General features: G+C 36.6%; 1 protein-coding gene across 1 annotated transcript; it reads left to right on the top strand.

Annotated features, from left to right (window-relative positions):
• Nucleotides 1–1669: 1669 nt before the first annotated feature.
• On the top strand, nucleotides 1670–24326 carry LOC121407458 (eukaryotic translation initiation factor 2-alpha kinase 1-like). Its single transcript, XM_041598534.1, has 14 exons — nucleotides 1670–1742; nucleotides 5284–5408; nucleotides 7156–7334; nucleotides 9188–9283; nucleotides 10438–10587; nucleotides 13164–13241; nucleotides 14914–15050; nucleotides 15575–16575; nucleotides 18565–18671; nucleotides 18950–19085; nucleotides 19742–19845; nucleotides 20744–20881; nucleotides 22467–22562; nucleotides 23826–24326. The coding sequence occupies exons 2-14, from the start codon at nucleotides 5324–5326 to the stop codon at nucleotides 23919–23921; spliced, it is 2403 nt and encodes an 800-aa protein (XP_041454468.1). The 5' UTR covers nucleotides 1670–1742; nucleotides 5284–5323; the 3' UTR covers nucleotides 23922–24326.
• The last annotated feature ends 300 nt before the right edge of the window (nucleotides 24327–24626 follow it).

A 24626-nucleotide genomic window follows, 5' to 3' on the forward strand; every position in this document is an offset into this window, starting at 1 on the left:
GCGTTAAGTAAAAAAAAACGAAATATTTTGACGTACATTAAAGGATTATCATGTTTATTTTGCCTATGCAATGTTAGAAAACAAACCATCATGTAAAATTACAGAAACAAATGAGAAACAGACGCGGTTCTATGTTTGGAGGGGGTCAAGAATAGCCACCGGGAAGGGACTCGGGTGTTGTTACCCCTTCCAGGCTTTCCAAATAGTATTGTGAACATCCAATTCACTCACTGTATGCCTAAAACTTTTCCCATTACATGAATGGTACACTCGTCAAGTAGATAGTAGAGTGACCCCGGGATCGTGGCCACCCTGCATAACACAGTAGCCTAAACTGCTAAAAAATATTATCTAGAGAATATTTGGTCCAAATCACTCTCAAATACGTCAACTTAAGGCCAAGGGATCTTTATGTAACGACAAGCTGTAAGAACAGAGAGGCACGTACAGATGACCAATTTTTGAAGCACTAAATGCCCTTTTTTAACCAAAGAAATAATGCCCCATTACCCTTACACGTTGTCATCAGTGCCCATTCATCTTAGAAAGACCAGCAGTTTTACCTTCTTATAAGTGGCCACTCTCATATCAAATAAGTTGTCCTTCTTCATAAAAGGAGCTCTTGTCATGCCCCACCGGCACCTGTTTTTAATTTAGCGTTCTGTTTCCTATAAGTGCTTCTGTTAATTCAATATAAATCCCTTTCGATTTTTTTATTGCACTGGTTTTTTTTATAGTGGAATACCCCTTGCTGCATGAGCTGCTTTACGACTAGAATGTGCCCTTATCATGCTTATTTTGTTTTCCAATTAATGCCCCTTTTGTTTTCTTGTTTGTTAAAAGTTTTTAGTTTAATCAACTGCAATAAGCGCCTTTTCATTTATGAATTCAAGAGCAGCGCAAACGGGGGTGGGGGCAGGCACGTGAGCCCAAAAAATCCTTAACAAATAATTATGCTCATTTTTCGAAATGAGTTGTGCCTTTTGAAGTTTTATGAGATAACATTTTTTCTTCATCTGCTTATTTCATCCGGTGCCAGGTAATAATGGCAGAGGTAAATATGGCAGAGGTAACAATGGCAGAGGTAATAATGGCAGAGGTAAAAATGGCAGCGGTAAAAATGGCAGAGGTATAAAGAAAGAAAGAAAGAAAGAAAGAAGGAAGCATTGGCGTACCTAGAATTTTCCAAAACCGGGGCAAAAACGGTCGCCGAAAAATTTGACAAGCAAAAAAAAAAAAAAAATGTCTTCAATCAAAAAGCCCTTCAATCGTACCGGAAAAAAAATTTGACAAGCAAAAAAAAAAAGGGTCTTCAAGCTCGTCAGGGGGACAAAATATAGGGGTATTCAAGGTCGTCAGGGAGGGCAGGGGGATATGTCTTTTGTATAGGTTGTGACTCGTCAAGGGGGCAGACTGCCCCCCCCCCCCCGTAGGTACGCTAGTGGAAGGAAGGAAGGAAGGAAAGAAAGAAAAGAAAAGAAAAGGAAAGAAAAGAAAAGAAAGAAAGAAAGAAAGAAAAAAAGAAAGAAAGACTGGTTGCCGTGACGGTATGAAATCAACTTCAATGAAATTTTTAAAGTTGTTTGTGTATGGTGCGATACCATCAACTGTTGGGGATTTTCCAGTTTAGGTTTATATAACTCTGGGATTTTCTGATTGAGCTGAGCCTGCCTGAGAGTCGAGTGACGCGGATCGGATCGAAAGAACCAGAAACTTCGTTCTATTCTTCAGTCTTGACCTAGGTATGAAAATCGTAGAATATGTTGTAAAGCTCGGGATTGTCACCTGAATTAAAATTGGGGCATACCATAATTGGTCATTATGTTGAATTTTGAAGCTTGACGAAAACAGCTGCGGGAAAACGGCGGTTCAACGTAAATTGCATCATGCAGTCCGCCGAAGAACCGGGCCCGGCGGTTGGCCTACGGTACCGCGGGCGCGGTGTAGCGGCGGATCCATATCCGGTGCCTGGCACTAAAATAAACTTTAAAGGTCAAGTTCACCCCAAACAAATGTTGGTTTGAGTAAATAGAGAGAAATCAAACTAACATAACACTGAAAATTTCATCAAAATCGGATGTAAAATAAAAAAGTTATGAAATTTTTAATTTTCGCTTATTTTTCTTTTTCACAAAACAGCGAGTCAGTTTGAGTGAGTGAGTGAGTGATGTGCAACTCCTGGTGGGGGGGCACAACCTAAAAAGTGGTGGGGTGTGCTGCGGGCGAGACAAAAAGACGGGGGCCTTGGAGTGGGCTTATTGGAAAATGGAGGGTCCTCGGAACGGGCTTTTGAACTACAAATGTTGGTAATCCTCTGTTTTAGGGGTCCAAATTATTTTAGGTTGCTAACTTCAGGCAAAAGTCACAAATGCACTTACAATGAGAATAAGTCGTCCACAAGCTACAAGGCCGTGAACGTACGAGCGTGCTCGATCGCCTATCGGCCTGGCTGGTCAATTGACTGCTCTCCCGGGGAGTCAAGGCGAAAGGTGGGGGGGGGGTCCAATAGATACATATATATTGCTATATATCACCTCCTCTGTTTGAGGGGATTTTATTAATTGTGGCATTGGGGGTACATTTTAGGGCATAATGATGACATTGGTAGCAAGGAGAAGGGGTGGTGGCAAGAGGGGATGAACTGCTCCATTATTAAGGGGCGCAGGCACAAGGGGGGGGGGGTCCAATAGATACATATATATTGCTATATAACACCTCTGTTTGAGGGGATTTTATTAATTGTGGCACCCCTTCTCCTTGCTACCAATGTCATCATTATGCCCTAAAATGTACCCCCAATGCCACAATTAATAAAATCCCCTCAAACAGAGGAGGTGTTATATAGCAATATATATGTATCTATTGGACCCCCCCCCCCCTTGTGCCTGCACCCCTTAATAATGCCATAATGGAGCAGTTCATCCCCTCTTGCCACCACCCCTTCTCCTAGACCAAAAGCTTCAGTCTCTGTATTTTGGTTGTTCCGCTGTACTGCGTTGGCTCACTCTCACCAATACATAGACTGAAAAGCTTGGAGGCCCGTACGTACAGACAACGTATTTTAGCAGTAACGTTAGATCGAACAGCGGGAACCCGATTTTCCGATCGTTTTTTTGTACATAAAATGTCATATTATGAAAAAGAAATCACATCCATATTTACGAAAAAATGTTTAAAATTCAGAAATATCGTACCTTAGACCTCAGTTACCGCTAATTCTTTTGAAATGATGATCGAAATATCGTCATCTTCGATCCTTTCGTTGGTCAAGGTAAGTTGCCATCTTGGATGACGTCATCATCATTACAGACGTATTTACCAGTCGCTACCTATCGCGATTTGTGCCGCTGCTTTGCGCTGCGCTTGGACATATTGATGTGCGTGCGTTCGGAACTTGTCGCTCGCATTGATTGGCCAAGATATCGAAAATTTAATCGGAAAGCCTTGATAAAAGCACAACTCGTTGACGGCTGCCATATTTTCCTCTCCGGCAGAAAGTCAAAAAATAAGGAATAACCCGGGGAATAACTCATCGGTAACGTATATTTTCAAAATATTATAAAATGTATATATCAATAGAAAGATTAGAGTCTAACGAAAATAGTGGACCTTCGTCCAAGATAATATAATGTCATTTAGAATCTAAAAGAAGTAACAAATCTGGACAAAACCTGTCCGCCGAATTGTCGGACCAGATTACACATGAAGGCTCGTACTGACACATTGCCGTCGGTAAATGGGGATTGTAGTAAAATGTCAGAAATTGTTGAATAAATCCCCAGAAACGACGGTTATTCCTGTCTACCCTTCTTGCTACCAATGTTATCATTATGCCCTAAAATGTACCCCCCAATGCCACAATTAATAAAATCCCCTCAACATGCTCAAACAGAGGAGGTGATATATAGCAATATATATGTATCTATTGGACCCCCCCCCCCACCTTTCGCCTTGACTCCCCGGGAGAGCAGTCAATTGACCAGCCAGGCCGATAGGCGATCGAGCGCGCTCGTACGTTCACGGCCTTGTAGCTTGCGGACGACTTATTCTCATTGTAAGTGCATTTGTGACTTTTGCCTGAAGTTAGCAACCTAAAATAATTTTGACCCCTAAAACAGAGGATTACCCAAATGGTAGTGAAAACGGGGGTCCTTGGAACAGATCTCCAGCGTGTGAGTGCGTTTGCATCCCTATTGAACGGGCATGCGTGTATGATTCAGCTAGCCGCCGGGTGCGCTTATTGCAGCTTATATTGTAGCAGATCAATGCGACCGGAACGGCGTAATGAAAAATACATGTAGATCTATGCGAAGCTTTGGAGCGGATTTCTTTCTTTTTTCTCAATAAGAAGAAAATGCTATGCTTTGGAGCGGCTTTCTTTGTTCTTTTTATCAATAAGACAAAAATGCTATGCCTTGGAACGGAAATTTGAGTGTAAAAATGGGGGTCCCCTCCACGGCACATACAACTATGCATTATATACTGAGTGCCCCCCCCCCCCCCCCCCGTTGCAACTCTGACTCAGTGACATGCAAATAAATGAGAGTCTATGATGTCCTTCACTCACTATTTCTTTTGTTGCTTATTGTGAGTGGAGGACATCATAAGTCTCCTCATTTGCATACAGACCAGGATGTGCTTATAAACACAACAATTCCTGCTAGCTCAGTGAGTGAGGCGACAGACTGGAGATTCTTCATTCTAGAGCGAGAAGTTTGAATCCAAGATCCAACCGGAAGTAAGAAGAAAAAAGAGCATGAAAGAAGGGGGTTTTGGAGAAGTATATTTTAATTAGTGGAGGGGACATAAGGAAGTCTTTCCAAAAAAATTGTTGTTAGATATATATGTAAATTAACCTTCATGAGAAAGATATTTCAATTTCATGATTTGTCCATTTTTTTACTGGAAATATCAATGTTATGTCAATCTGCGGTTTGTATTGTGTTCCAGAATCCCTGTTGGAGTATGGATGTACGTAAGAGCATTGCACATTCATACCCCATTGATAAAATCATCATGATCACAATATCTCTTAAGATTACAGGTAAGACAATGCTTAACATTTCCCTGGTTTACATTTCTGGTACATGTCATTAGGTGAAGTTTTGGGGATGAGAGGATGGGGTAGTTTCATATCTATAAAGTAACAACAGGGGTGAAGAAATGAAATTTCTCTCTTGCTAGATTAAGATTCAGAGCTCCCTTCAGTATCAAATTATCATTTTTTTTTGTAATATTAAATTTGCATTCTCATAATCTGATATTCTTTGTTTTTATTAATAGGGGAGATTTTCCAGCTGGTCAAAAGAAATTTACAGAAAAGATGGCTGGCTCTGGGAGTATCAGCAAAGGGATGCAAGATCGTCTGAATCGGAGAGTGGTGCCTGAACCCCTCACAGAGTTTGATAGTAAGTACTTTGATATTTTGATGAGGGGAATACTGGCAACTGGAGAAAAGAAGGATTCTCTCTCACAAGTAATAGTTTTTATGGTTATAGTTGGAATAATTGATACAGTTAATTAAGTGATAATCTGCCTTTGAAATACATGAAACGATTCAAATTTTGATAACATAACAGTTTTCTGTAGGGGGAGGGCAAAGGGGAACAAGCTACTTCTAGTTCTAGCACTTGTATTATCAATCATTCAAAATTGCATTTTATATTGAAACCGATTACAGCTGGGCTATATTGCAATTTCTCAGGGCTGTTTTAGATTTTTTTTTGGGGGGACGTCAAATTGCCCTCCAGTTTGTTGGGAATATTTCCAATTTTATTTGATCACAAAATATGGATATCAAACATGACAAAGTATATCTCATTGTCCTAAAATTGGGCAAGATATTGTATGATAACAGTAAGAAAATCTGAAAAATCCTCAGAATTTGACAATTTTAAATTAACATTTTCACAAATTTCCATACACTTCCACATTTCGAAAGAAATTAAGACTAGTTTGGGGAATATATCTGTTTGTAATGTTTTGTGCCACATGTGTGGCCACATGCAGCCAGTCAGGTAATTTCAAATCATAGGCTATTTCAACAAATATTGCAACATTTATTTTTGCTTTCCCCCATAAAAGTTAGCAATATGTCTGCTCATAATATCCGACCAGAGGCAGTGAAAAGTAATTACCATTACAATATCATATTTCCTTTTGTATCTAGCCAGTAAATCTGTAGTTAGTTAGGAACTTTTGTCTACAATCTGCAAGAAAAATCCAATGAAAGAATACCTTACATAATCTATCCATGTGGCATCAAACATGGCTTTAAAACTGAGTCAGATAGTACTCCATCTTTTTTCTACCTCCATTTTTGTCTCACCTGCATAGCAGAGTGAGACTATAGGCACCGCTTTTCCGACGGCGGCTGCATCAACATCAAATCTTAAATGAGGTTAAGTTTTAGAAATGACATCATAACTTAGAAAGTATATGGACCTAGTTCATGAAACTTGGCCATAAGGTTAATCAAGTATTACTGAACATCCTATTAGAGTTTCATGTCACATGACCAAGGTCAAAGGTCATTTAGGGTCAATGAACTTAGACCATGTTGGAGGAATCAACATCGAAATCTTAACCTGAGGTTAAGTTTTTGAAATGTCATCATAACTTAGAAAATATATGGACCTAGTTCATGAAACTTCGACATAAGGTTAATCAAGTATCACTGAACATCCTGCATGAGTTTCACGTCACATGACCAAGGTCAAAGGTCATTTAGGGTCAATGAACTTTGGCCGAATTGGGGATATCTGTTGAATTCCCATCATAACTTTGAATGTTTATGGATCTGATTCATGAAACTTGGACATAATAGTAACCAAGCATCACTGAACATTTTTGTGCAAGTTTCAGGTCTCATGATTAAGGTCAAAGGTCATTTAGGGTCAATGAACTTTGGCCGAATCGGGGTATCTGTTGAATTACCATCATATCTCTGTAAGTTTATTGGTCTAGTTCATAAAAAGTGGACATAAGAGTAACCATGTATCACTGAACATCTTGTGCGAGTTAGAGTAGTTTTCAAAGTCAGCACTGCTGCTATATTGAACTGCATGATGCAGGTGAGACGGCCAGAGGCATTTCACTTTTTAATATACAGTTTTAACTGTATGACAAATACTCTCTTTGTTATTTTTTTGTTAGATTCTGATGCAGTGCCTGCTTCCAATGCTGAAGCAATGATGCAGATCCAGCCAGCTGGCTTGCATAAAGATGTCATTCTTGTCTCTCTCCTGAAAGGATGGTGCAAGGCAAATGGGAAGAGCGACAATAAGAGTCAGAGACTCTACAAGAAGATGTTTCGCAAACTACAGGATAATAAGGTGAGATGAACTGCAAAGAGATGACCACGAGGCCTTTGTTTTGAAAAATGAAAATGTTCCTGAGAGATGGTGCTTATTCTAATCAAGAGGAAGTTTTAAACTTTTCTTTAAAAAACAGTGAATGAAATATTTAATAATAATAACAATAATTCTGTGCAAGATTTATATAGTGCTTAGTACATTTTTTCTGACTTATGATTTTCATTATGGATCGAGCATACTGATCTTAAACAAATAGGAGTAATGCTGAAAATTTGTTAACAAATTATAATTTCCTCCTAAGCCTATTTATTTACTGCTTAATACATTGTTTCTAAACGCTGCATACTAACAATCTACCACCGGTAATGAACCACCTGTCTCTGATATTATCGTGAAATACATAGAGATAATGCAGAATCTTTTTGTGACTTGCAAGACTACTATATATTCATAGCATTACAGCATCAGATGAATTTTCATGAGACAATGTGCCATAAAATGGCTAATTATTGTGAATTGTTTGGGGTGGAATTGCACTGTCTCTTGAAATAAGAGGTCCTGGGTACTAGGCTTTAGTGTTAAAATTACGCTTATTTTCCTCTCTGACACTATCTTTTTTAGCCTTTGAATTCAAAGTAAACATTCAAAATTTTAAATTGTTTGAAATTTATAAAATCTGTTGATTTTGGATGAAACTTGTTGTTCTGGGTCAGATTAATTGATTTTACTTTTACTAGTGCCCTTACGGTACCTTATGCCGGAAGTATTCAACCCAGCATAATTCAAAGATTTGAACAAATTCCCCCAAATATTGAGAATATGGAATTTATATTCATTTCATACCTTTGTTATTTCCAGGGTAGTCTGTTATTTTCTTTATCATTATATCAATCTGTCAACTGTATGCGCGGAGGATCGAATTATGCGGCGATGACGTTTTGCACTGAATTGCACTAGTATTCAACCTAGTGACGATAGATAGCAAATCTCAAAATGGTTAAGATTGCTAAACTACATCTAGATCTATGCAAGTCTCTGGCTGTGACTAATTCCCTGTTTGGTCTCATCTCAAATGGTCTAGTCCATAGTCTGATGGGATGGGACAAGGGCAGAATGAGAGACAGGGCCATCTTTCATTGCTAGGTTGAATACTAGTGCCAAAAACCATCGCCGTATAATTCGATCACCCGCGTACACAGTCGACGGGTTGAAGGAAAAAATAACGCAAAAAGAATAACCAGCATTTACTCTTGGAAATAAGACAGGTCTGAAATTAAGGTAAATTCCATATTTCTATATATTTGAGGAAACACTCCAAACAGGTTGAATACTAGTGCCATTACAGTATCATTATGTTGATTAATTTTCTATTTTTTTTATTTATAGGGATCACTACCTACAAGCCCATGATCCTTTGGAGCTCACTAAGAATAATAATTATAAACAGTTCTTGTATAACATACATCACATTATGATTATAATGTCTCTATGTGCTTCCATAGGAATTGGATGTTATTATCCCGGCTTTAGCTTTGCGATCCTAAAGACTTACGCGCACATGCATTTTAAGTAATTCATTCCTGCCAGGTACATATTTACCTCACCTGGGTTGAGTGCATCACAATGTGGATAAACTATGCCTATAGATTTTAACTGTGTATTATGTTGTATTATACCTTTGAATATTGGAATTTTTATAAAAAGGGTTGAATCAGTGAAAAGTAAAATAATATGTTTTTTATTTTCTTCATAACTTTTTCTACAACCTTGTATATTATCAGAAAAATCTCTTATTGATTGTGTGCCCAATGAGTATTCTGTATTGAAATTTATTGTTATTGTTCATTCCATTTCTCTGTTTTTTTTAATAGGTTATATCACCCGCTCATGTTGATGCCCTCAAGCAGTGTAATTATGACATCCTTTTGAAGACGCTTGTCTCTTGGTCTCTCTCTTCATCCAGTGATGTAAGTTAGCATTCCTCAGTTTTCTGTTAAATCCAGTACACACTGTATGATCCGTTGTGATTCGATTCTCAAAGGAATTTTAGTCGCACTTGATATGAACATTCCAATCTGTAAAATCTTTAAAGGGGAAGTTTACCCTGACAAAAATGTTTATAATAATAATAGCAGAAAAATGATAAAAAATATTGCCGAAGGTTTGAGAAAAATTCATTAAATAATTAAAAAGTTATTAGAATTTCAATTATTTGATTTATGACGTCATATGCGAGCAGCATTCCTACATAGCGAATGATTAAAAAAAATCAGTGAAATGTCATTTTCTCAGAAAATTGAAAATGGTTTTTCACTGTGCCTTTTGTATATCAATAGACAAATCATTTCACACCCGATCATGAATAGAAAACAAAATTAAGTCATCAGGAACCATACAAAATTTGAAATTCATGCATTTTATATTACATAACACATGAGGCAGCTGCTCGTTTATGACGTCACAAATCCAAAACTTTGAACTTTAATAACTTTTTTACTCTTTAACAGATTTTCCTCGAACCTTCACCAATATTTTTATTATTTTTTCTGCTATTTTTACAACAAAGTTTTCTTCAGGGTGAACTTCCCCTTTAACAATCAAAGATCTATCCAAATAGTGGTATGTCTATGCTGAGCTTCTATGTAGGAATAGGAAGCAGTTAAATCCAAATCGCAATGACGTCATCATCGACTGCGAGTTGAATCCAATTTGAATTTTTCTCTGACCAAAAGGCTTGCAGCAAAGCAAAATTCTGATTTTAGTATTCTTGGCATTATGCCAAACTTTAATTAATGTAATTTTACTTCTTGGAACTTTCACAAACAAAATGCAATTTGTTCACATTTGTTGAGCAAAGTTTTATGCTCTTCTCTTTTTTGTACATCTCATTTCCTGTGTGTTATAGCTTCAATATCTGACAGAAGATTGTTAGTATTAAGTCATAAGTTGACCTTCCTTTATGTCTTAGAAAAGTAAGGTCAGGTCAGTATTTTTTTAAATGTATGATATGAAAGAACTCCAAGATTTATTTTTATATATGGAGAATAAGGGTTGCTCAGACAGACACATGTGTCCCCTGCTTGAAATATGGATGATGTTCTACCATGTCAATTGATTATAGGATTCTCCTGGGGGCGGAGCTTTGTTACCCTTTGCACATCGTTTACCGCTACCAGACCACGATCAGTCGGCTTTCTTCCGTCAGCGCTATGAAACAGATTTCATTCAAATGGAGTCTATTGGTGAAGGAGGATTTGGCAAAGTGTACAAGGTAAATTATTATTCATTTCCGATTACTTATACTGACTGTACAGAAACATTGTTACTGTTAGCACTATTCTGCCATACATTGACAAAAGGAAGCAAGTTACAAAACTATCATTTGTTGTAAATGTGCAATGTTTGTGATTTACATAAGCGTCAATGCAATTTAACCGCATATTTTCTTCAATATCTTTCCATAGAACGATTGTTTCTTCCCCAAATTTTGCCTGAACGTTCAACATACAAAGGGTGTTTCAGAAACAACAATAACTCAAATTTGACTGATGTGTCACTTGCTTCCTTTTGCCAGAGTTAGAGCACTAACAGTAGGCACAGTCGCATTTCGTTGATCCAAGGTGTAAATAATGTGTCGTTGTGACATTAGGCATCGCTACAAAATAATGTTGTGACAAAGACCTCTGTTAGCGCATTGTAAGTGCTAACAATATTTCTGCATGGCCAATATTGGTCAACACTCCACAGGAACAACAAATATTGCATTCCCCAATTTTATGAATAATAATTCTAAAAATTGTAATAACAATATTTTTTAAAGAAATGGAAAAATTATAAAAACTAATAATAACATTAATAATAATGATGATGATGATGCTGATGATGTTGATGATGATAATGATGATGATATAATGATAATGATAAAAGTGATGATGATGATGATGGTACAAAACATTTAGAGAGTGCCAAATATGCACCTTTCTAAAAACTAAGCCTGAGTCGAATCGATTTTAAAATCGGTGTTCGATCGATGTCATCGAACACCGGTGCAGATTTTGCAAAATCGGTGCATCGAAAAAAAAAAAAAAATACGTCGGCCGGCCGATTCGTTTGGTTTACACAATCAATCATCAAAATATCAGTAATGTCCAACTTTAATACTACTTACTTGATTTCTATTGCCCCCAAAATGAAACCGAATGAGTAATTATGATGCTATTCACCATTAATTTGAAGTTTATTTCGATCATAGTTCGAGTCTTACTCGTCTGCTCGTGCCGAGATAATTTATGCACGATGAATTCATGAATGGAAGTCATGGCCATCGATCGTGCATGCGCAGTACTGTTCTTTAATCAAACCAGAAAATGGCCGGAAATTGACGCGATCAACGTAAAATAAATCTTGCTTTCATGAACAATATTAAAATCATGACCATAGAACATTATTTAATCGTAATATTTAACAATAATTTGCATATGATAATCATTAATATGAATTTAGAGCTTGATGTGAAACGTTTGTATTTCGTTTCAATTTTCAATGGCGGACATCTCATGACGATCGACTTGACTTCTTGAGTCGAGCTAGTGCACTTGTCTAAAAAATATAATCATCACGTCAGGATTGATTCTCGAACATTGTCTACATGCAAAAACTCTGTTCAAGTTCGTAATATCACCATATAATAACATTTTACATGACAAAACAGAGAAAATTGCGTTTGATATTTTTTTCCATCAATTTGAAGCTAGTTTGTGCCCAACTTTGGGCTCTGATTTCATGAATGGGAAAATATGTCATACGTCATCAAACACGCATGCGCATTGTGCTTATTTTCTCGGAGCTTGGAGGAGACGTCCAGAGATGGAATAACAATAGAAATAATCCCAGTATTATTTCTTCCATATGAACATAACATACTTTGCTGACATCGTCAATATTCTTAGTATGACCATAAAATCTTGTTAAATCGTAATAATTTAGATGAATTTAGGGCTCGATTCGAAACATTCGTATTTATTTTGATCGCATGCGTCTAAAAAACTGGATTGTAATTATCAGGATTAATTCTCGAACATCGTCATAACTCATATTCCACAATCTCTCCTCACAATCGTTATATCAGCATTGAATAGCAATTCAAATGACCATCCAGAGAAAATTACGTATTTATTCCCATAAATTTATTTTGAGCTCATTTTGGATCCAACTACACAATCTCAGGCAAGTTACAGCGCTCTCCGTTGATTGCAATTGTTTGCTGGCGCTGACGTCAAGCACGCCTGTCGTTTCGGGAGAGTGAGTGTACGGAGCTGCGGACGGGGCTGGTGAATGGACTGCGAATGCTAGTCGACCGAAAATCATTCGGATCGACTCTGCGTGATTCATGTCTTTATTATTGTTTCATTTTAAACTTATATGTTGTCATCTGCAAATATCATTGTTGAAGATATTTTGGGAAGAATTCTGCTTTGGTCCCCGGCCTTTTTTGTGTGTTTTGTGATCATGGAAAATACAAACGAACTTTGCTCTGTCATCTGCTTGTGCAACGCTCACCCGGCCAACGCCAGCGCATATCGTCAGTGCGTAGTGCAATATGCAAAGCGCATCGCATCGACGTAAAAACAAAAGACTAAATTTTCCCCGCCTTCAATATTCGATGCATCGATGTTCGATCGAATTAGAGCTGTCGAACACCGGTTTTCAAAATAATCGATATGACTCAGGCTTACTAGAAACCACCTGCTTGCCTCTTTTCTTGTCTCCTTTTGGTGTTCTTCATACACAGCTCTCTTTATGTACCTTCACTTGATTGTATATCAATTCATTTCTTTCTTAAAACAGGTTCAGCATAAGTTGGATAAAGAACATTATGCTATCAAAAAGATTAAAGTGACCAAGAAGAAATCATGCTCCCTTGAGGTAAGTTTTGTAAAATTTTTAACAGAATTCAGATTTGTCCTTCACTTTAAAAGTTAACTAGAGAAATAGAAGGATTGTTTGTTGAATGCTAGAAATGATATGGTGAAACTTTGTCCTTTTTGTTGGTTCAAAAACATTAATTAGAATATAAGTAGCTGCTTCAATATTAGAAGAAGTGTTAGATGTTGTAAAAGTAGCAGTAGTTTTGTTAAAAGTTGCATTTGAACTGATTCGTGTGTAGTCCATGTACTACTATAAACGCTATTGTTTTTACAGGATTAATTTTTCGCGCTGGGCGGCTTCAAACAATATTTGTGGGCTCTTGAATTTGTGCTGCACACTCCACAATTACAAAGTCACTTCCTTTTTCCACATCATTGGCTGGTTTTAATAAACATAGGCAACAAAATTGTATTTTCTGCTCATAATTTAGCTCTACAGCAGCATAATTCAGTATTTTTTTGATCCAGTCAAGAGCTTATATGACAGTGTAATTTTTTTAGGGCGGGGCATACAATGGGGATGGCAAAATGGAGGCACTGCTGGCCTGGTATGGTATAGGGCCGAGTGCCGGGTAGAGACCGGGGATATTACAACGATTCAGAGTGCATGGGATCAATCGACCCAAGTGGGCATTCGATAAGATGCCCTCTTGAAAATTAAGGCTAGATTATACAAACATCAGTGCCTCTCAAGAAAGACATGTCAAACAGACCTAAAACTCACAAATAAAACAGCAAAAACAACTTCTATTTCAAGCAACATCAATAATTAAAATACTAATCTGCAAGTGCAAGAAAAAAATTTGTATTGAAGAAAAAAATCTTACGATGCATATGTGTACAACAGGTTTCGAAATTTGCCCTAATTTTGTTTTTTTGTGTATGTGTTTGCGTTTAACTCAATTAATAAAGCTAGTAGAATGATAATTTTTGGTGAACATAAAGAATTTTACATTTCTAACAAAAATTACTAAAAATTGCCAAAAAAATGATTAATTTCTTATGTATCTTGTTCTTTTTAATACGCATGTATTTGTATGTTTTTTCAAACCTTTGTTTTATATTGGGTTTTTTTCGATGAACTTTGTTGGCGGCACTTTTGTGATCATAAATAACATAAAATAAATCCATCTAAACCAACAAAAGTAAAAATAATCATACATTCATGATTTTGGGCTGAAAAACACAATTTGCATTGACTTTGTACACGATATCACGTTTTTGAGCAAATCTGAACTCAGGTTTAAATCTAACCCTGGTTACAGGTGTGGTTTAACTGTGGAGAGCCAATTGGAGCACAAATCCCTGACAGTACACATTCAATATATTAACTCATATGACACCCAAATTGTTCATAATTGTCTGGGAATGATAACTGAAGTATTTTTCTTCATTACGAAAACAATAGGAAACAAAATGGTAAACATAAGAAATATCCAATATAAACCGTTTTTTTAATTTTGGCTCCCCATAATTTTAGCACAGAGTTAGACTGTGGTTTCAGTTAAACCTGACTTGGGACAAAGGGTTGGAGAGAGAAGAAGGAGGAGAAGGGAGAGGGATGGTGAAGGGAAGGGAAGGAAGGAAGAAGGTAAAACAAAAGAAAATAAAAGAGAATAACATAGGTATCAGAAAGTTGAATTTGGCCTTCTTTTTTTCACTCTGTCTAGTCTATACAGAGGGAAATACAAATGCTGGCCTGTCTGAGCCATCCTAACGTTGTTCGATATCACCAATCTTGGTTTGGAGAGGAAATACTAGCCGTTACTAAACATGCAAACAAACATCGACCGATGCTGGAATTCAGGTACATGCATGAATATTAGTTCCATTATGCACACTGTCTTGATTTGATTGGTGTTTTTTGTTGGGGAGGGGATGAAAATTGATTATTCTTGTATAACATAAATGCCAAGTGTCCTTTTTTATTCATTTTTTCTTCAGAAACTGAAAATGATATTTTGTCAAGATTTCAGTGGTCATTTTCATTATGAGGGCCCCGTAACACAAAGGTTAGCAATCAATCGCTAAATGATTTGACCTATCCAGATCATCATTGTACGTGCTTTTCGCTCAATAGTCTGACTAGAAACCAATCAGAATTGCTCTTTCAAATTAGCGATTAATCGCTAACCTTTGTGTTACGGGGCCCAGGTTGTATTTTCTTTTCATTGAAACTTGTATATAAAGAAAACAAATCTGTCAAGTATATGTTGCATACATGTTTCATCTGAATATTAGAATGAATTTCAATATTCTCAGAACTATGTGTAGTACATGTCACTTCAGTTGTCCTGTCTTGATAATTTAACACTTTTTTTTTTATTACAGGTCATTCAATGACTTGGAATCCAGTGATGATGAAAAGGGAGATGAGGAGGAGGAAGAAGAGGAGGAGGACGAAGAAGAAGAAGAAAGGGATAGAGAGGAGATGTTGATCATAAATAAAGATGAAGATGATTCTTTTACTGATAAATCAAAGTTCATGTATTCTTGCCAGGAGAAGAAAAGCATCAGCAAACGTGGGTCAACATCTCCGATCATAACAGAATATGTAGAATCAAGCACACAGCATCATTCTAAGCATTCCAGTACAGTGGTGTTTAATAATCAACCAGATATTGATATGTTTGATCCAGAGTTCAAAGTTTCATATGAAGAAGAGAGATTTGACAGTGGTGAGTTAGTCAATGAATTCTTTTTACAAACGAGCGAGAATGTAGAGAACATCAGGCCCTTGGCCAAAGAATTTGATCAAACATCATACACTGAGGGAGTAACTAATACTCCGGAATCATCAGGAACATCCAGCAGCACAGTCATTTTTCAAAATGTGGAGTCAGATGGAACAGACTGTGATGATTTCAAATTACCATCCCAGAAAGAACAAAATTCTCCCAGACACAAAGTCTTGCGGCAGTCGCGCAAGTTCGAAAGGCATGTTGAAACAACGGTGCAGTCTGACGACTATGAAGAAATCAGAACTACTGCCACGACTTCCAAAAATATTGTGAAAAGTACAATCATTCCGGTTACGTCAGCCACTGCTGCATTGTTGAGTACCATAACATCGTCGCTTAGTTCTTCAACCCAGATTCACCAAAGGATCCATGGTGCATCGTCCCGTACATATGGAGCAGTACAAAATGGTGCATTCCGTCGGTCAATAAGTTGGGATGGTCAAGAGTCCAGTCCTGAAGTAGATGGTGGATGTTGGTCCAGGCCGAGGCAGTTGTACAAGAGACGTTATTATCTCTACATCCAAATGGAGCTGTGTAAAAGTACACTTAGAGCGTGGTTGAGTGAGCGCAATGATAGAGTAGCAACTAAGAGTGAGTACCTCTTATACTGGTGTAGGAAATTCCTTTTGTAGGTAAAGTATGTTTTCATGTTGACACGTATTTAAGCAAAATCCTTCCTCGCCCATTTAGCCACCATTTATCCATACTAGGTGTATTGCATAAAGGTTAAATTATATGACATCTAAATAGATCCTTGTCATTTGATTGGTTGTTTGATATCGATCATTCAGCCCATTTTACAATTACGTCTTAAACCGTGCAATTTTGGATCCATTCATTGTGCAAATTTGGATCCATGCGATTTTGTCCATTGCATAGGCACCACAAGTAAAACCACTCATGTTTGCATGCAGCGCGTTCTTTGTATGTACGCGACAATAAACAGACCGAGCTCGCACTGCGTGATCATATTTTTCATCAAAATTGATAATATGAAAAAGAATCTATTTTTAGGTGTCATATAAACCAAATAATGAATGTTCTTTTCATTCGTGGAATGGCCAGAATACTTCATTCGGTGAAAGGTGAAATAAGTGACTCTTTCAAATCGGCTGCGCCTCATTGAATGGATCATTTCATCTTTCACCTCATGAAGTATTTTGTCCATTGCACTCATGAACATTTATTATTTGTATACGATAATGATAACTTTGCCATCCAATGGTAACTACCATGGTTACAATGCTAAGTAGCCAATCAGAATCAAGGATTTCATATAAGATACCACTGGATGGCAAAGTTACCATAATAGTAACTTATATGCAATGGCGTCCATGTATTTTTGCCAATATGAAAGCAAAATACTCATAACATTGCTGAAAGAAAATAGTAGTTACTCAAAATAACAAAAACTTTCGCAGGGATTTTTCCACAATGGGTATTGTTTTCATGAAATTCTGGTGATTGAGTTGGTATGAATATGCCTACTATTCTATTAACAAGACTTGCATGTATCTCCCACCCAATGTTTATGTTTGATTTTTCATCCAGTTCATCCAAAAGGCATATGCAATTTTGACCTTCCATCTCTTGAAACTTCTTGAGAAGTAGCTAACGGTTTGATGATGCCAAAATCTCAAAAGTGATTGAAATCTCTGTACCATATATGTACATTTGGGGATCAGCCAGTTTAATTTTGCCACTTATCTTGATCACAGACTGTCTTTGCTTTGATTAAGCAAAGCTAGGGCTTCAATTTTGAACATCAAGTAGACAATTTTTTAAAACTCATTAACTACTGAAATTTATACAGACTTTGTGTAGAGATCATCAAATTTCCCAGTAGGTAATGTGCAAAATGACCTCCCCATACCAATTTACAGATTTTAAAAATGAGGATGGTTGAACTTTCAAGATGATTTGGCGGTCGGTCATGTTGAAAAGTGAAGTCAAATAGATGGGAATACAGACACAAGATCAAGATCAGCCACTGTATAATAAGAATGATAATATTAATAGTGTGACTTGTAAAGCGCCAAATCCATTCTGTAGAGTACTCAGGTGCATAAATAGCTCAGAATGAGAAGATGTTAAAGAGACTTGACAAAGATTCATGAGCAAAAGGTCTTCCCCAAAGTTTTTGAAACTGTTGGAATTACAATGGAGTGTTGTGGCCCAGTGGATTAGTCTCCGGACTTTGAAACGGTCGTGGGTTCGAATCCCAGCCATGGCGTAATTTCCTTCGGCAACAAATTTATCAACACTGTGTTGCACTCAACCCAGGTGAGGTGAATGGGCACCTGGCAGGAATTTATTCCTTGAAATGCGTGTGCGCTGTAATCTTAGTAATTACGGCTGTCAAGCTACAACGGGGGTAATAATATCCAAGTCCTTTAAAAACACATAGACACATTCATAATTGTGATATGCACTATACAAGAACTGTATCTTATTATTATTATTATTATTACAAGGTAACCAGAAGTTGTTATATAAAAGAATTCTCTTTTATTAATTTTGTTTAGCCGTTGGGTTTTGCCATTTTGACATGATGTATTCTTTCAAACTGTTCTATTATAGATCAATTTGATGTTGTGAATGAGAGAGATAATCAAAATATCTACAAGCAGATACTTGAAGGAATAGATTACATCCACACACAAAATATACTACACAGAGATGTGACTGTAAGTATTCAATCCTAAATATATGTTGACTTCATCTGAATTTTTTTTGTTGAAAAGTAAATGCCTCTAAAATAGTTCATGCAAAAAAAGTAATCAAAACAGAAAGATGCTGTAATCTAAAATGTTTATGACAAATTCTGTATATTTGTTGGTGTCGCATTGAAGAACTGTTGAATTCAATTAATTAGATATAATGGGTCCTTTTCATGCTTACAGTTTACTGGATTAAATTGGATTATTAAGTATTTATTTCTATTGTTAATTGTTCTTGTCTTCAGCCTAAGAATATATTCTTGAGCCACAACGCTGATGACCATCCTCTAGTCAAGATAGGAGATTTTGGATTAGCCCGGGTAGACGTCATCACTGAGCTGAAGACTCCAATGAGATTTCAGAGGAACCAAGAATTTGATGGTGAGATAAATTTTTAACTGGTGAAAATTTTGATATCTTTATGATCGTGAGATAAATATTGATATTTGATATCTCCCCAATGGAGACATGAATTTTTAACTGCTGTAAATTTTTATATTTCCTAGATGGGGAGATAAATATTTGCAAGACATATTTTGTGTGAGTGTGTGTGTCAGAAATCATGTTGCCATGGTTATGACATATAATATGATGAAAATTGGGTGAAAACCTTGCAGTTTAAATTACTTCATCAATTTTCATGAAATTTGGCTTACGCATTGGTTTCGAGGTGAAGATGTGTTGGAAATCAAGTTGCCATGATAACATATTATATGCCCCAATCAGGTAAAAATCTTGAGGTTCGTACTATTATCAGTATTCAACCAATTCTCATGAAATCTGGTTCACACATTGGTCTTGAGGCAAAACTAAGCATGACATATTTCTTCCCTGTGTTGGAATCTTGCCATGGTAACGGTGTACGACGCGGGTATTAATCACTTTTGGTGATAGTTCTAGGTTTGTATTTGGGCTTTTTTTACCCAAAGTTGTAACCTGGCTCTTTGGTCAAGTATTACCTGAAGCATTTGAAATATGCATTAAGCACCATTATTAAAAATAAAACTGGTCAAACTTTCTTTCCTTGTGTCTTATAGAGTGTTGCATTGACCCCGGTGTCTCCCAAACTTATACATCTGGGGTTGGAACACAAACCTATGCAGCACCAGAACAGCTGGATGGGACTACATATGACAAAAAGGTAAAGTGTTATACTGGACTATATATTCTTTTATTGCTGCTAGCCTGCCTAACAGAAGAGAGACACTAGTCTATTTTTTGTCTTGCCTGAACAAAGTTTGGCAGAGACCTAGTGTTTACTTTTCCTGTTAGTCTGTTGGTATGTTAGAAAAATGTTAGTTTTTGTCCAATTGTTTTCAAACTTTCATTGGTCTTATTCTTTGATTATTCTGTCATCATACATATTATGGGCATTTAAATGTCCAAATCACTAATGACATGGAGATCCTTCCATTGGCAATGCATCCAAGATTTGTGATGTCACACAGGTACAACTCTCTCCTTTGTTCACTGAAAATATACACCAAAACGTCTATTTTTGCTCATTCTAATGATAGTACAAGCTTTTTTTGTCCATGATGTATGTTATGAAACCTCTATTACATGTCCTCCCATGAAAAAAAAGAAAACACCAGGGGTCTGTTTCATAAAGGTTTACAACTGTAGTAACTTTGCCATTACGGCAACTACCATGGCAACAGGGCTCAGCGGCCATTCAGAATCAAGGTTACCATGGTAGTTGCCATAATGACAAAGTTACAACAGTTGTAACTCTTTATGAAACGGGCCCCTGATCTATGGATAGACTTGATAAAAGTGACAATTAGGTAAAATATGTAAGAAAGTAAACGGGAGTTGTTCAACTGTGACATCACCTATGCTGGTAGCATTGTCAATTAAAGAATATCCACATTATTTATGATCTCAACATTCAACTGCCCAATAACTTCTTTTATTATTCATTTGCAGCTTGGGCAGATTTGAGTGGTCTAGGACTTGAGGTGATGCTACTGTAAAGGCAACTGGTTCAAATTTGCTTTATTGATTGATATCTCATATTATGATGTTTTATCCCCCAGTCTGATATGTATAGCATGGGACTGATCCTCTATGAGTTATACCACCCGTTTGTTACTGGCATGGAAAGACACAAGTGCTTGGAAAGACTACGAAAAGGAATCATCTCAGAAGAAGTTCAGAAAAGATGGCCTGTGCAGGTAATGATATAGATTACAATTGTTCAAGATTGAAAAATAAACGATTTGAATAATTAGTTCGAACAGAATCTAATGAAATGACGCCCATAGGCCCTTATTCTCAAAAGAGGTTTAAATTGTACCAAGGCACTAAAGCATGGACTGTGCAGATTTATTTCATGAACCCACTTTATTTTAAGCACACTTTGCCAAAAGCGTGCATTTAATTGGATTTAGCTTTGTGTACGCGATGAAATAAGCATAATTATGTTACAAAATCTGCATGGTTCATGGTTTAGTACCATGGTACAATTGAAACCTCTTGAGAATACGGGTCAAAGTGTTTATATGTATGAATAAAAATAAATGCCAAATGATTCTTGGAGCAAATGTATAATATAGTGTATGGCAAACCTTGATTATTATTTTTGTCTCACCTGCATAGCAGAGTGAGACTATAGGCGCCGCTTTTCCGACGGCGGCGGTGACGGCAGCGGCGACGTCAACATCAAATCTTAACCTGAGGTTAAGTTTTTGAAATGACATCATAACTTAGTTCATGAAACCTAGCTCATGAAACTTGGCCATAAGGTTAATCATGTATTACTGAACATCCTATTAGAGTTTCATGTCACATGACCAAGGTCAAAGGTCATTTAGGGTCAATGAACTTAGACCATGTTGGAGGAATCAACATCAAAATCTTAACCTAAGGTTAAGTTTTTGAAATGTCATCATAACTTAGAAAATATATGGACCTATTTCATGAAACTTGGACATAAGGTTAATCAAGTATCACTGAACATCCTGCATGAGTTTTATGTCACATGACCAAGGTCAAAGGTCATTTAGGGTCAATGAACTTTGGCCGAATTGGGGGTATCTGTTGAATTCCCATCATAACTTTGAAAGTTTATGGATCTGATTCATGAAACTTGGACATAAGGTTAATCAAGTATCACTGAACATCCTGCATGAGTTTTATGTCACATGACCAAGGTCAAAGGTCATTTAGGGTCAATGAACTTTGGCCGAATTGGGGGTATCTGTTGAATTACCATCATAACTTTGAAAGTTTATTGGTCTAGTTGGTTAAACTTGGACATTAGAGTAATCAAGTATCACTGAACATCCTGTGCGAGTTTCAGGTCACATGATCAAGGTCAAAGGTCATGTAAGGTCAATGAACTTTGGCCATGTTGGGTTTTTTTTTGTTGAATAACCATCATATCTCTGTAAGTTTATTGGTCTAGTTCATAAAAAGTGGACATAAGAGTAACCATGTATCACTGAACATCTTGTGCGAGTTAGAGTAGTTTTCAAAGTCAGCACTGCTGCTATATTGAACTGCGTGATGCAGGTGAGACGGCCAGAGGCATTCCACTTGTTTTTTTAGATAGTAAATGACTTCCATTTTGTCAAACAGTTCAGGTATTGTTGATGATAATAATACATATATGATGACGAGGTGCAGTATCTCTCTCGTTCTGTTGGGAGAAAAAAATCTACTTTTGATAGAAGTGTTTACTGAGAACAATTGATGATAACAGTATAAGACTTAATATTAGAATGTGTAACATTCCTCATCTCATTTTGTTTTATGTAGTACTCTGCGATCCAGTGTCTAACAAAAGATAATAGCAAGGAAAGACCCAGTGCTGCAGATCTTTTGTCTGGTGATATGTTCCCTTCAAAAGATAAGGTAGGATACCACATCTATGCTAGATCATTAGAGAAATTCTCCAGTTGCAGCTTTACCAAACGCTATGAAATACTTACAAATCAGAGATGAAATTACAATTTTTTCCCATCATTATTGCTGTGAATTCAGTATGGTTTTCATGAATAGAGAAAATACAAATGATAAATTGGTTTCTATTATTCTGATAGGATTCACTGAATTTAATTATTTTGTTTATATATTTATTAGTGTGTATAATACATATGCTGAAAGGGTCAATTTACAAAAATTCATGAAGTACAATATATAACAAAGTAAACGAGCGAAAACATAATTACAGTATTCTATGTCAAAACTTAAGTCTACATAAAAGATATAATTATCTCATAAATGGAAGATTGAGGAAGAGGGATAATGGAAGAGAAAGAGAGATGGAGAGAAAGAAACAGAGAGAGGGGGTTATGAATTAAGATAAGAGAAATTTGAGTGAAGTAGAAAGAAAAAGAGAAAGTAGTGCAGAGAGTGACATGATAGACATAGAAGAAGATAAAATATTGTCAATAATGACTGACACTACATAAGGAAATGAATGTCCTGTATAAGATACAAAATGAATTCCATAAATACATTAAACATGATAATTATTCAGATGAAAATTTTAATGAGGCAATAATTGTGATCATGTTTATAATTTTAATGAAATGGATTATTGTACACAAACATCTGGAAGGATCTTGTAAGCCTATAGCCTTAGAAATACTAATCAAGAGCTAACTTTGCAAACACCAAGAACCAACTTACCATTTACTATGTGGCATCCCTTACATTTCTTTTTCAAAAGGGGAAGTATTAATATTACAACATAAATGGTTGAATTAATAAAGGTACAAAAATTATCCAATAGTAAGGGTATTGAGGCCACAATCAATGGGGCAATAGCCTTGGGTGACCTTCAATTAATTTTAATCTGACAAAGAGACTCATTGGAAAGAGGTTTCAATTGTACCATGGTACAAAACCATGGACTATGCAGATTTAAACATAATTACACTTATTTCCTTGTGTACACTAAGAAAAATCCAATTAAATGCACGCTAAACAGGAAGCACTTTAATAGACAAATTTGCTTTAGCAAATGATTTTGTACCATGGTACAATTGAAACCTATTTTGAGAATACCTTTTCAGTATCATAAAAATTGATATTTTCTCTTATGAATGCTCCTGCAAAGTTAAATAATTGCATTAATTATCTTGGAATTCACTTGATTCTTCACATTTGCAGATAATAGAAAGCCAAGCAGATGAGATTGAGAGATTAACGAAACTGCTTGCTGAAAAAGATGCCGAGATAAGCCAAATGAAAGAAAAGTATTCATGATGCCTGCCTGAGATACAAGAGAATCCATGTCATCGGACAGCGTTTGATGGCAGTACAAGGTACATAGGATAGTACTGCTGATAAAAAACCTTGATGTCATTCATAATCAAATATCAATTGGTAAATTTCGTTCTTGAGAAAAGGACTTTGTATGTAATAAATCCTGTTTTGTTCCTGTTGAACAGGGATGGCTGGATTCACCTCATGGTCGTGGGATTCCCCCTTACCTCTACCCTCAAGTAAAATCTTGATATTGATTATAACCAAATATCAATTACTGTTATTTTTCTCAGGAGATGGTTACTTTTCTTTTGCCATTAGTAATAGTTATCCACACTGTGCTGCACTCGAACCAGATTAGGTAAATGGGTACCAGCAGGAAGTAATTCCTCAAAAAGCTGTGTGCACCAGAATCGGTAGACTAGCTTAGCTTGGATAATATAGGAGCACCTTGAGCACCTAGCAAGGTGGATACATGCCTAATTCAAATCCTACATTATTATTGTAATAGAACTAGAAGTCCAAAGACTTAAGGCCTGGTCCCACTGGTCGACGGACACAAAATGTACTCGTAACGGATACAGCGGAAAGCAAAATGTCAGGGTGGCACCAGACAATGGATAAAATTGGCGAACAATGAAATCACAGTGGACGGATGCTCGATGGATATAGAGCGTATGAAACACGTATGGCAAAGAGTACACA

This window comes from Lytechinus variegatus, chromosome 2 (genome assembly GCF_018143015.1).
Source record: "Lytechinus variegatus isolate NC3 chromosome 2, Lvar_3.0, whole genome shotgun sequence".
NCBI lineage: Eukaryota > Metazoa > Echinodermata > Echinoidea > Temnopleuroida > Toxopneustidae > Lytechinus > Lytechinus variegatus.

What these genes read in the sequence shown, in the direction of transcription:
- LOC121407458 (XM_041598534.1), top strand. Translation starts at nt 5,324, where the DNA reads ATGGCTGGCTCTGGGAGTATCAGCAAAGGGATGCAAGATCGTCTGAAT. An exon ending in TGATAGAGTAGCAACTAAGA is followed by an intron (nt 16,576 to 18,564) that starts GTGAGTACCTCT and finishes GTTCTATTATAG; the next exon opens with ATCAATTTGATGTTGTGAAT. An exon ending in AGAAAAGATGGCCTGTGCAG is followed by an intron (nt 20,882 to 22,466) that starts GTAATGATATAG and finishes TGTTTTATGTAG; the next exon opens with TACTCTGCGATCCAGTGTCT.